General features: G+C 38.8%; 1 protein-coding gene across 1 annotated transcript; it reads left to right on the forward strand.

The window, feature by feature from the left end:
• The first annotated feature begins 2,568 nt into the window (after positions 1–2,568).
• LOC139120208 (cytochrome P450 10-like) lies at positions 2,569–11,640 on the forward strand. Its single transcript, XM_070684449.1, has 8 exons — positions 2,569–3,140; positions 5,099–5,292; positions 5,765–5,968; positions 6,149–6,324; positions 6,721–6,887; positions 9,049–9,127; positions 9,738–9,944; positions 10,374–11,640. The coding sequence occupies exons 1-8, from the start codon at positions 2,680–2,682 to the stop codon at positions 10,485–10,487; spliced, it is 1,602 nt and encodes a 533-aa protein (XP_070540550.1). The 5' UTR covers positions 2,569–2,679; the 3' UTR covers positions 10,488–11,640.
• Positions 11,641–13,642: the final 2,002 nt, after the last annotated feature.

Consider the following 13,642-nt stretch of genomic DNA (forward strand, 5'->3'; position numbering starts at 1 on the left):
AAATTGAACGTTGGTTGAACACGTAGTGTTAAATTTCTGAACGTCTAGAGGCGTTCAAAAAGTGTTACAAAAAGGCATTTAATTGGTGTTCTATCCTTGAACAGTTAACTTTACAGTGCGCATAGGACGAGTGGGGTTTTTTTCTGCATTGACAGCTACAGAAATCACAAATTTTACGTATTGAGGATTTCATTTCACTGGCATGAAAAATGTTGTAGCAAAACGAAATGATCAGGAGAATCTTGCGATTTGTAGAACCCAGAATATATATTAAGTCACATGGCTGTTTGAGCAGTGGAGTAATTATGGTCAGTTTGTCTATGTTTGAAAAAGTTTCATGTGATTGCTTGTGTATGAAAAAGTTTCACGTGATTACATGTACCGCCATTCACGTAGAGGCTTTATTAAATACCTGTGACGGGTTTTGATTTGTCTTTTGCTCAAAGATTTATTAAATATGCATGTCAGTTTGCAACTGAACACAAAAATTGTTTGTAGAAGACTTCCAACAACTGACAAGTACTTACATAGGAAGTTTCACAAGCGTTTGGACGATAAGCTGTTGTTTTGGCTTGGCCTCTGTTTTAAATAAAAGATGCTCTCTACTACCTCCATGGTGGAACCAAGAAAGTCATATCAAATGTCAGGTTGCTTTAAAAATACCTAATTGCATTTTGCATTTCTTGTCGAGCGGGGCTCTTGTGATCGTGGTAATTATTTTGTTTATTGTCTTTAAGTCATAAGCGAAAGGTATCACGGTGTACATGAGAATTGGTAATGTTTATGCCCACTTTGCAGGTTTTAACAGATACTAATTCCGGCGACAAACATGAATGACTGATTACACAGGTTCTAAATCAGACAAAGAGCTACCAGTAAGTTCATGTGGAAAAGCAGAAGCGCAGTTGCGAGATCGGCAGTGGGAATAATTGGTGTGAATAAGAAAGATATCGACAAACAGGTGCTGCATTGCAAGAGTAATCGCACTGTAACACATTGCAAGACTTCTCGAGTTTAAAACTTTGTAAGAAAATGTTGGAAATGTAATAAAAACGTCAGAAAATACACGTACGAATTGTATGTCACCTCATTCGGCGGGTAAATGATGAGAGTAGGCCTGTAAGTTTCCTGGCAAGACAATAATTAATACGGCAAAACATGACAGTGTTTTTGCATGAATAAGATTGATAAGAAAATAGCTGATAGCCAGCTAATAGCCAGCTAACATTGGCTAATAGCGGCTAAAAACGGCTATTAGCTTGAATAGCTGAATAGCCAAGGATTTGGTATCATAGCCAGTGTTCTCTCTGAATAAGGTAACAGGGGCGTGGCGCCCTCTTGTAAATTCCGAGCGCCCCCTTGCCAGAAATGAAAAAGATTTATTTTTTTGAAAAATAAAACAATAAAATGTACGGGGAAAAAGTTGACAGTGATTTACAAGCAAAATGCGAGCGTGAGCGTCGATCCTGCAGACTGCAAACGTAATTCTCATCGATCTTGCAAATCTCGCGAGTTTGTGATGTCATCCGAGATCATAAGCCCATGTGCAACTCATCGAAGGCAGCCATATTTGCATGGCTCAGTCCGTAACGTTACGTTAGCCACGGTCCCTCCATAGGGACCGTGCATTAGGTAACCGACTTAGCTGAGTAAACATGGCAAGGAGCTGGAGGGTAACCAAGGACAGCAGAGTACACTGAAGTTTTTATAGGAGGTTAGAATTTCGTTTGTGTATTCCTTCCAAAAGCAAAACAACCTAATTTTAGGCTCGGTCGGACTTGTATCAGGATGAGAACACGTGAGTGTTATGGTGATAATTTTGCCATCGATGAATAAATGTATGTCTCTAGACTCGCTATGTTTTCGTTTGTAATAAAAGTTATGGAAAACTGTTTCAGATCTCTTTTCCTTTGAGTTTTTTGTACGAAAAAATCTTAAAAAATGCTCCACAAACCTGAGTGTTATGGTGATAATTTTGACATCGATGAATAAATGTATGTCTCTCGCTACGTTTTCGTTTTCAAAAAATGAAATCTTCATAATTGAAATCAGTGAACTGTAATAAAAGTTATGGTACACTGTCTCAGATCTCCTTTCCTTGAGTTTTTTATACGAAAAAAATCTGAAAAAATACTCCCAAAGTGCCACCAAATAACACCATTTTAATCGCTGTTTTTCAAAAGCTCCAACGGCAGGAGGGGGGACACCCCCCTCCTGACCTCCCCCCGCGACCGCTGGCGCGGTCGCTTGTGGTGCTTCGCACCACGTCTTCGCCCTCTTCTCAAAAATCCTGGGGAGAACACTGATAGCAGAATAGCTGAATAGCTGCTCAACAACCCCGAAGCAGCTATTAAGTTTCCGTCAGGTCACAAACATAATAGCTGAATAGCCGCTAATTATCCCTTGAGTCATTGTTGTGAACCCTGTTAGCTGAATAGCTGCTAAATATGTCAAAGCTGGCTATTTTGGCTATCCAGCAATCCCGCACCTTTATGCATAGGACAGTACTAGCTAGGAACAGACAAATAACAGAATAATAAACAATCGATGCAAACCAGTCGTTCACAGTATTAGAGTTCAAAGGTCGCCTTGTGACCCAGGAAGACATACAGTGTGAACACAGTGCATTTCAGCGTTTCTACGTCTCTCTGTGTTTCTAACGACAGGTATAATTTGAAAATGGCCATCGCGATGACATCTTTACGAAAGTCCTGGTTGGTGTTTGGTCAACGGCCCTGGACTTGTCAGTCTCCAAGACAAGTTCTTACAACGTCCGTCAGAATGCGGACAACAGTTGCACAGTCAGTACAAGGCAGCAGCGACAGACACAACCAAATCCACGACACCAAAGTCAAGCCGTTTGAAGATATTCCTGGACAACAGAGCAAACTTGCAACCTACATCAACATTTTCCGCAAGGGTGGTCTGGCGAGATTTGACGAATACTTCACATGGCGTCGAAACACCTTAGGTCCTATTTGGAAGGAAAGTATCGGGGTTATGTCTGGAGTTGTGGTAGCCGATCCTAGCGCAACGGAGGCTGTTGTTCGTGCCGAGGGAAAATACCCCCGTCGAATGCCGATGGAACCATGGTTACTCTACAGAAAAATGGGAGGATATTCGCTTGGTGTCTTTCTAGCGTAAGTTGGCAATATGTTTTTGACCTAAAATGTATAGGATGAATGTTCAATACAAAAGAATACCTCGTCCAGGATTAGGGTTTATGTTGCCAGGTTGATAGAGGGCGCTCAGCTGTCGGGTCGTAGACTGCACTTCGCCCCTCAAAGGTTACAGACCTTTTATGGAATCCCTTCGTTCACGATTCTGCAGAGTCATCGATCGTATTGTACGGTCGAGTTTAGGTTGTACTAGATTATTGCCGCTTGTGGTTAGGTACACGGCGGAAGGCCTCAGTGACCCAGAAAAATGCCTTCTGCCGTGTACTTAACGTGGCCAGTAGGCTACCCATAAGTTCTATATGCTATTGTCGGTAGATATATGTAGAGCTCAACAAACTATGTGGTTATCTCTTGATCGGGCTAGACTGAAGTCTGTTCGCCCAAAAGGTGTGCTTATGACGTTTCTCGGTAAATCAGCGATGCTTATCCTATAAATGGCAAAGCATAGAGTTTTGATCTGAAGACACTGTTTGCAATATTTTTGGGGCACGGTCACTTGTTGTTCGATACCCAGCGAAGATCGCTGTATGCATTAGATGGAGAGCAAAAGCGGCCTTCATCAGGTATCGAACAAACGAGCGACTGTGTTTGGGAGTATAGCGGGTGGGTAGTATATAGACCGTTTGTGGCACTTGCAGACAAAATGACTGAAATGATAGACTTGGTCCACGGTCCGGGACCGTGCTTGGTCCAAGTCTATCAACAAACTGACTTCGTGAATACTACGTAGTTGAGTAATCGCAACTATTTTTTCTGGCCGCGGTGGTAGTGGAGTTATCCGAGAGAGACTTCCAGCCGACAGCGTTCACTCTAGGTGTGTTTAAATTCACTACCCTGGTTGTTCACCCCACACAATTATGAATGCAGTGCAGCATCGTATTACGGAATGAATTTTAGTTACACAATCACCGTCTTGAATTAAGTCTAGTAAAATGGGCACTCACGAGTGTTTGCAAAATCACGGAAAGAGTAAGTTTTTCAGTGTCAAGGTCCATATAAACACGAAAAAGAAGTACTCTTTTGCAGCTGATCCGTGAAAGGATTAGAATACCATTTTGAAATCTGGAAAAGAATTTTCTTAGATGCACAACTTTCCAAGGCTAAATTGAAACTGAGGGTTTTCAATGAGCGTCATCATGTACACTTCCCAAAAGTTATCATGTTGCGCCAAACTGTGATGGAGGTTAGCTGGTACAAACAATAGACTACATTGATGTGTCAAGACAATCTCATTGATATACATGATGCAGATTGTGCAAATGTATTTTTAATAATCTCACCTACTCCTAGGTTTCATATACTTCGGACTGTTTGCTCGTTTGTTTTCTTCGATGATTCGCACAATAAGGGCGTTTTTTTGTTGAGAAATCCCAGATAAGTTGTGTTTTGAAATTCGGCGGAACAAGCATGTGTACCCATCCTTTCCTATGGTTATGCTGATTCTGCGTGTCCGGCTAGACAAAAGCTGGCGACGACTTCTTGCATACACAATTTTAGTTTTAAATAGCATACGCTTTTACAATGAAAATATGGATAAATCATATTGTCTTAACGATTTTCGTAAATGCTGTAGTCATCCTCAACCGTGACCATCGATGTACAGTTTTATATTCAAAACATTAAAATGCCGTTTGCAAAGATTAAAGAAAATAACATCAGCTTATAATTATATCTCGTAAATTAGTCTAAAAATTTTAGTTCTTGTGTCTGTTTTTCGCTGCCGACAACGTTTCCGATAGGAAAGCAAATCAAAATATATTCACATGTAAGTTCTTTCTTGTTTTTATGACGTCACAGACCTTAAGTATTTTCAAAATACCTCCGAAGCCATTCAATTATTGAAGAAATCACAAAATGAGTTTCCTTTCCCTGGAGAATTTACTTAGTGCCTGAGATTAAGTCGATAATTTATTGTACAGTGAAGGAGAAGACTGGCAGCGTCATCGTAGTGTTCTACTGAAGCCATTACTTCGACCCAAGGAAGTTGCATCACACACAGACACACTGAATGAAGTTTCTGATGATCTCATCGCCAAGATCCGTCGCGTACACGCAACTCCCGGTCAGAGTTCCGGTACTATGGACGATGAATTAGCACGGTGGTCCATGGAAGGCAATGACATTTTCTTTATTTGTTTGAGTTTTTGTCTTTGTGTGTTCGTCGGCCGTCTCTATCTCTCTCTCTAACTCTTTCTGTTGCAGTTTCACCATGGCAACAGCTAGATCAACAACACAATTTATCGAACGTTTTATTATCATAAGGAATCATTAATCACTCAAAACAAGTCAATATTCAGTCAATTACGACACCGATGTATTGTAGCTTTGTTTCAAATAGAGGTATAGATAGATATCTGTTTGTCGACTCTAACTCGACTCTGTTCATAGTCTACGTGGAATACTTTAAATTATGATTGGAGACAACAACTTTACCTTCCTTAAGTATTTACTTCGTCGTCGTCATCATCATCATCATCATCATCATCATCATCATCATCATCATCTCCATAACCACCAACAACACTGTCAACAATGAAACATGCTGACATTATGCAATGTATTTCTGTATCCGTTATCGTACACAGGTATCGCGGCAACATTGTTTGAAAGACGGCTTGGATTGTTAGCTGATAGCGTGGATCCTACGTCAGAGAAATTTATCAAAAGTGTCAAGGACTTCTTCCATTACTCCGAAACATTGCTATACTTACCATTCAAGCTACAAGTGAAGTTAAATCTACCAGCGTGGAAAGGACTACGAGAGGCGGCGAGATCACTGTTTGAAATCAGTAAGTCTTCCCACTATATTCTTCGTCAGTTATCTTCATGTAAGTGTCATCCAAAGGCTTTGTTAGAAACATAAAAATAAAAATGCGTCTTGATACATGCAAAGAGACTTAATACGACTCAGTGAATCTTGATTCTTAATTCAAATGATTAAGTTGTAACTGAGCTTGAATAATTTGCAGCGGAGTTCCATGTCAAAGAAAATATCTCCGACAAGACGAAATCTGCGGGCGAGTCAGCTGTTGATAGTGAGGGACACATACGTCACATCATCCCATATCTGTATGAAAGTGGAAAGCTCTCGGACGGTGAAGTATTGGCAAATGCTGCCGAGATGTTCGGTGCTGCCGTTGACACGGTAGGACATTGAACCGTTCATCACACCTATACTCTGAAATACTTCAAATATGTACAGCATTACGCTTGTACAGACAAACTTTTCATTATTGTATTAAAAACTCAAAACGTGAAACCCGAATTCACTTTAAACTGATTATTTTCTGATTGCAGCCTTTCAACTTGCTTTGGTTAGAAGGGAGTATAAGATAAACTATATCCTTGACGATGTGCAAAATTCGAGGAATGTATGTTAACGTAATGACTAATGGTATATAGTAATTTTTATCATTAGAAACCTATACTAAGATAATATATACAAAATATTAGGACTAGTAAAGGCTTGACATTAAGAGAGAGAAAAAATATACTTTATGCAGTGTGATCACAATGTTTTCAAAATTATTTTGTGAGAAAGACATCAAGTACCATGGTATGGATACTGGATTTATTGGCCTGGAACAGAAATGTCCAAGAAAAGCTGCACGAGGAAATTACTGGAGTGGTGAAGAAAGGAGAAAAAATCACCCAGGAACACTTGAAACATTTGCATTATCTGAAAGCTGTTATCCGTGAGAGTATGAGGTAATTCTTGGTCACATATTTTCGTTTCTTTCCCGTGCATACAACAACCCGTGTCGGACTCTCTTTCTGCGTGTGTGTCTGTCTTGTATGTATGTATGTGTTTTACGTACGTATGTATGTATGTATGTATGTATGTATGTATGTATGTATGTATGTATGTATGTATGTATGTATGTATGTATGTATGTATGTATGTATGTATGTAGGTAGGTAAGTAGGTAGGTAGGTAGGTAGGTATGCAAGTATGCATGCATGTATTTATATATGTATGTACGTATGTATGTATGTATGCATTTATGTATGTATGTATGTATGTATGTATGTATGTACGTACGCACGCACGCACGCACGCACGCACGCACGCACGCATGCATACATGTATGTATGTATGTATGTATGTATGTATGTATGTATGTATGTATGTATGTATGCATGCATGCATGTATGTATGTATGTATGTATGTATGTATGTATGTATGTATGTATGTATGTATGTATGTATGTATGTATGTATGTATGTATGTATGTATGTAGGTAGGTAGGTAGGTAGGTAGGTAGGTAGGTAGGTAGGTAGGTAGGTAGGTATAGGTATGCAAGTATGCATGCATGTATTTATATATGTATGTATGTATGTATGTATGTATGTATGTATGTATGTATGTATGTATGTATGTACGTACGTACGTACGCACGCACGCACGCACGCACGCACGCACGCACGCACGCATGCATGCATGCATACATGTATGCATGTATGTATGTATGTATGTATGTATGTATGTATGTATGTATGTATGTATGTATGTATGTATGTATGTATGTATGCATGCATGCATGCATACATGTATGTATGTATGTATGTATGTATGTATGTATGTATGTATGTATGTATGTATGTATGTATGTATGTATGTATGTATGTATGTATGCATGCATGCATGCATGTATGTATGTATGTATGTATGTATGTATGTATGTATGTATGTATGTATGTATGTATGTATGTATGTATGTATGTGATGGATGGATTGATGGATGTAATGAAGTATGTAAGTACGGACATAGCTGAAAACAGATGCATTTTTGAACGGAGGAACCAATGGTCAGACATCTTTAAAACTGAAGCACATGCTGCTTTGATTTTTTCAATGACAGTGTCTGTATTTTTTAAACAGACATTTATTTAGCTGTCATGCAAGTGCCAATTATGCCAAGGAACTTCAAATGAGAAAATCTCCTTCAACACCACTCAGTAGAGAGAGTATTACTGCATTGACTCAGGGATATTTCAACTAGTTTAAAGCTTTCAAATGTATTTTATTGCCTGAGGATGAATATAGAATTGGTATTGGTATTTTACAATGATTAAAATTGGGAATATTTTAAAGAAACCGTAATGTGGCCGTTAGTAAGACAACTTTTCTCCTACAGTTACATCGTTATAATTTTCAAATTTAATTTTGTTTCTTGGAGTGAAAAGCTTCAGAAATTATTGTGAATTTTTGAAATTGAAATTCCATGGGTTGCACGCCAATATAATGCCTAAACCACCTTGCCCGATAACCCCCATATTTGGTTTGTCAAACTTACTTCAGTTCTCCACAAATAGGAGGGTAATCAATACTGTTTTGTCGTATGTATGACTAGATGTAAAATTTTGTCTTTGTTTTCCACTTTTCAACTTCGACATGTGCTTCTCGCTCACTTCTCGGTCAGGCCGTTGGCTTAAAATGTTTCAGTTAAGCTAAAAGGTGTAAAAATATCGGTGAATGACATATCAGCAATTCTCAGGCCAAATTTAAAAATGTGTGTTTCCGGTAACATGCCACCGAAAATTAGGGAAGATAAGGTTGGATGGATCTTGTTCTACTTTGTTTTGTCGACTGAGAGCCATAAAATACGGTAAAATTTAGAGAATTTACTCAAACTTTTTCGGACATGCGAAAATATGTCTAGGGTCGGCGTGGTTTTTCTAGGATAGGTTACTGGAAACACAAAGTAATATTTTTTATTTGGCCTCATAATGACTAAAAGAACCCCGCGCCCATTTGTACTAAATTTTTCAGCCTCTTCCAAATAACTGTGTTTAGCATGTGGTGAATTAGGACCATGTTCTGTAAAACTAACACTAAATGTTTTTGTGCATCTGTTCACTTAATAGAGTGTATCCTGTCACGCCTGCATTCTCTCGTATCCTTGCATCTGACGCTGTCCTCTGCGGGTATCACGTGCCAGCTGGGGTAAGCTTATATTGTCACCTGGAAGTATGCCATACATATATATTGCCAAGACCTTATACCTATATATTGCCAAGAATTTGACCATTTAACCATCGTCAATGAACTACGTTGGAAAATCGCCATGCCTGGTTGACTCTGCCCGATGTTCATTACAAAGCAGATAGTCTCACTTAGGGTCCTCCCTAGACTTGGTACAAGTCTGTGTATAAAAACAAATTTAGTGAGTGCGATCGTAGTGTAATTGCAATTGTTTTTACTATTTTTCGATGAGGTGGAGTTATCGCGTGATTCGCACAGGTGCGAAGACACTCGGCTTGGCGTAGGCTCGGATTTTTGAAATTCAGTCAAAATATTGCAAATACAAATTAACATCAAGGCATTAAAGCCCCGCTGAAATGATTTTATTTTACAAAGTCACCAATATGAACCAAGTCTGGGCTCCTCCCTAGCCTGACCAAGCAACTTGACTCCTCTGGAATTACGATGATTTGTTGCATTGCCCTGTGTGGATCCAGTGGTGTTCATCCTTGTCGGAAAATTTAACAACTGTAATTTTCCCCATTGTTTCCACTGCAATTTTGAAAATATGTGTCGATTCTTCACATTGTAGACTGCAGTCATAGTCCACTCAGGACTGATGTCACGTGACCCACAATACTTCGAAAATCCGGACCAGTTTATTCCGGAAAGGTGGCTGAGATCAGACAAGCCCATACCACGACTCAATCAGTTTGCTGCCCTTCCTTTTGCTACGGGACCACGGCAGTGTATCGGTAGAAGACTAGCTGAACTTGAAATGCATCTTTGTATAGCAAAGGTAAGACATGAAGAACATTTAAAAATTCACCGATTGTTCCCAATTTTTTCCTAATGGTGGAACACTTATGGTTACAACATCCCATCAAGCCATTCACTTTTTACTGAATAGTTCTTGCTTGAATCTTAACGCGTAATTAAATTAAATGATACACCTTGATTGTCCTTATGACTGGGTAGCAGGATTCAATTCTAAATAAAGTATTTTACGATCAATGTTACAACACATTTTACCCGCCCTCGACAGTTTCAATCACTGATGGATCCGGCCTCGGTTCTGTTGAAACAAAGTTGGTCTGAAAATTTGAACGAGATACGCGTTCATGTGTAATATTCTGTTCAAATAAGCTTATGACATACTTGTCCTAACTTAAGTGCATGGATTTTTCCCAATATGTGCTAATTTCTCATAACCCTTCCCCGTCTTCAGATTGTACAGAACTTTGTGCTGGAGCCAAACAGTAACCAGCCATTGAAGCCTAAAATGAGACTTCTTCAAGTGTGCGACAAACCTTTGAATTTGAAGTTCCTTGAGCGGACCTGATTTTGACCGAGGAAGATGCAATCATCTGAAAAGTAACATGCCAACTTCTTGCAAAGAGACTTTCTGTACATAATTGATTATATTTCCAACATGAGTAGATATATTAGTTATTATATATCAGCGATTGTCTGCCCAACTCAATATTCATTTACAGTAACTTGTATAGTATAAAATTTCTTCATATGTACTCAATTACTCAGAATGATGGTCGTATCGGATCTGCAGCAATCATATTATTACGAATTATCGTTTACTATTTGTCCACTTTGACAGCAATGTTTGGTGATCAAAAGTAGAAACTATGAACCCATAAAGGATATCATGAAAACTGGGCTTTATGGTGACGAATGTGTAAGCCCATTGTGGTTATTGTAAAATTCATTTTAAGAAGATCATGTCAATGGCTCACAGGAGTTAACTTTAAGACGTAGAGTTTAGTTACAATAATATACAAAATATACAATGGGTGACTGACCCACACCTCTTCAGCGAACCAAATCGAATTAAAGCTTTTAATAATTAAAAAGACCAATCAGTAATGTTCAGTAATGTTGCATATTTAAGGAAACGTAATCAGTACTATGTTTATTATTCAAGGTGTCAGTCCATGATTTAGATCGTCTACATCAATCAAGTAGATACCGAACATTAGTTTTGAAACACAACAGTCAGTTATGTTATGAATGGGTGACATCTCATAAAGCGTTATATTAATCGTGTTCAGAAGCTGTCGAACGCTCCTGGCGATTACTGATATCTGTGTCACCAATACCTGGCAGGTGTAGCAAATAGCGCTGATATGCTACTTTCAGAGATCGAACAATCAAATACTCCTGTTTTTATTCGAATCGTACAGTTACTAGTCATTCAAACGAAGTAATAAAACTCGTTCAGCATTGCGATTAATTTCTGACTGTATATTTCCGGAGTGTGTCTGTACTTCAACCTTGCTTTTGTCACAATATCACTGACAGTAATTCGTACAGTGCGACTCTTAACGTACACACGCTGCAATCTTGTTTAGATGATTTTATTTATTCACTTTCGATACATTCAAGGTAAGTGCCATAATCAGCTCCGAGTGGAATTCACGCAATTCACAAATATGTCATCATCAAATAAATTATTTTGAGAATAAATGATAAAAATTGTCGATTCATCATCTTTGAGATTTCTGTATCAACCATTAGCTGTATCTAGGTTGCATCGATGACCTGCAATTTATGTTTAGGGTAAACCCCGAAAACGAGCACTCTTCTTAGACATCGTCGGAAAAGCTGGCAGAGACCTTTCATGGTAGAATCGGACCAATGTAAATGAAGAGCCCGGGCATGAGAGGATAGAATCCTTTGCATAGAGACTATCGCATAAAATTTCTCTCACACACTGGCATTTTACTTCAATCGTTCTGTTGTCAATATAGCAATTTTGAGACTTCTTACAACATCATTAGTGAATTGATCTTCCAATGTGTGTCCCATCTCGCTCTTGAATGTTGAAAAGGAGAGTGACTTTCTCCAATTTCTGGGGTTTATAATCGCAGGAATAAACATCAACAGGCTGTCGCGTTAAAGGCGAGGTGAATGCGAAATTGAAGTAATATACCCTGGCAGACTGTCGCGTAGACGGTGGGGTCTCAGCAGAACTTTGGGAAGCAAGTAATTGCACGCCCAATAAATGCCGTGCGAGTGGTTGGCTAGTCTGATTGAACGGTACCAGGTGTCGGGAAGATGCGACATGTAAAAAGCCTTTTGGCTTTTGTAAAGGCTATAGAGTTCTGTGGCTGATCCCCACATAAGCCTAAGAACGCTACATTGTGATAGGTCAATATCACATGATGGTCGTAACCAGCACAACAGTACTTTTCAATCTAACTTCGCTTGGCCACTGCCTTGATTCTCACTGATATAGTCAGCAACACTTCGATTTCTTCAAAACACCAGTTACATCACCGTTGTTTGTTCGCGTTGAAAGTCATCGACACTTACAATTGTTGCACATACCCTGGACGTAACTTGCGTTTGCTGAGTAGATTTGATAAACTTGAACGGTCCTTGCCCCATAAAGTGTGGCAATAGGTTTGTGCAACAAAATCATATGTAGGTAACTTAGTATAAAATTGCCACTTGTAATATTGCCTTTCGGTTTTTGCTCGAACCCCCAAAACTAGTAACTCAGATTAGAGTCCAGACTGACAGTCAGTTGTCAGTGATACAAATGCACAGTACACATACACAGGCTGTGTTGGCAAGCTGAATACTAGACAGTTTAAAGTGCTGTAGGGAGTAGAACAAGAACGAAGTTGTATAAACTGAACAAAAATATTGTCAAAATTATCAAAATTAAAACAGCTACTGCCTACGGGCAACTGGCACTATCAGATACTGCCCTACTACTGTAGTGTCACTGTTACTGCATACCTGAGCAGTGACAGAGATAGCTCTGACTCTGATGTACATGGTAGTTGAAGAAGAGTTTGGGTCAAATGACGCCCGTGACAGTGAAACATTACTAAACAAGATCAGGCCAGAGAGAAATAAATGGAAGAACACATGGAAATTTTTGAATTCTGGCATATGAGAATAATCAAATATTAAATAAAAAAGATGGGGTCACCATTCTTGATTTTCTAAATTTTCACATTCTCGTCATAAAATAATACAAAAGAAAAACTTTGAACAGTAAAGACTAAATGAAAAAATATATGACTAAATGGAATTATTTTTTAACCGAATTTGCAATTATTACTCCCAAAATTTCAGAGATGACAACATTTATTTGATGGAATATTTTAACCTTCCAGTATTGTCAATTTTGAGTAGTATCTATTTCATATATGTCTTGTACTTTTGAAACAATTTTTGGTAGGTCACTGTGCTTAGTATTTACAATATGGCAATTAGCCAGAATTCACAATTTGCCTACTCTCTCATGATCATCATTTTGTGTGCTCTTCGGCAGGAGCAATAGACCTGGCCAGAGTTGGATTAACTAAAGTTGGCTTAGACCAATAAATCCAAAAAGTTCACTGATGCGTTTAAAGAACTTGCCTTGGGAATATGACTATAGAAAGTGCTAATAACAGGTAGTGTTGAACACCTGTGAGCAGAACGGCGCAATACGTGTTTATTATTTCTGAGCGCACATCCTTTACA

The sequence above is a fragment of the Ptychodera flava genome, chromosome 1 (genome assembly GCF_041260155.1).
Source record: "Ptychodera flava strain L36383 chromosome 1, AS_Pfla_20210202, whole genome shotgun sequence".
NCBI classification, from domain to species: domain Eukaryota; kingdom Metazoa; phylum Hemichordata; class Enteropneusta; family Ptychoderidae; genus Ptychodera; species Ptychodera flava.

Bases quoted from the DNA above. Each gene is read 5' to 3' on its own strand.
- LOC139120208 (XM_070684449.1), top strand. From the start codon at position 2,680: ATGGCCATCGCGATGACATCTTTACGAAAGTCCTGGTTGGTGTTTGGT. The intron at 5,293-5,764 runs GCAATGACATTT...TATCGTACACAG, and splicing joins AGCACGGTGGTCCATGGAAG to GTATCGCGGCAACATTGTTT. The intron at 6,325-6,720 runs GTAGGACATTGA...TTTGTGAGAAAG, and splicing joins TCGGTGCTGCCGTTGACACG to ACATCAAGTACCATGGTATG.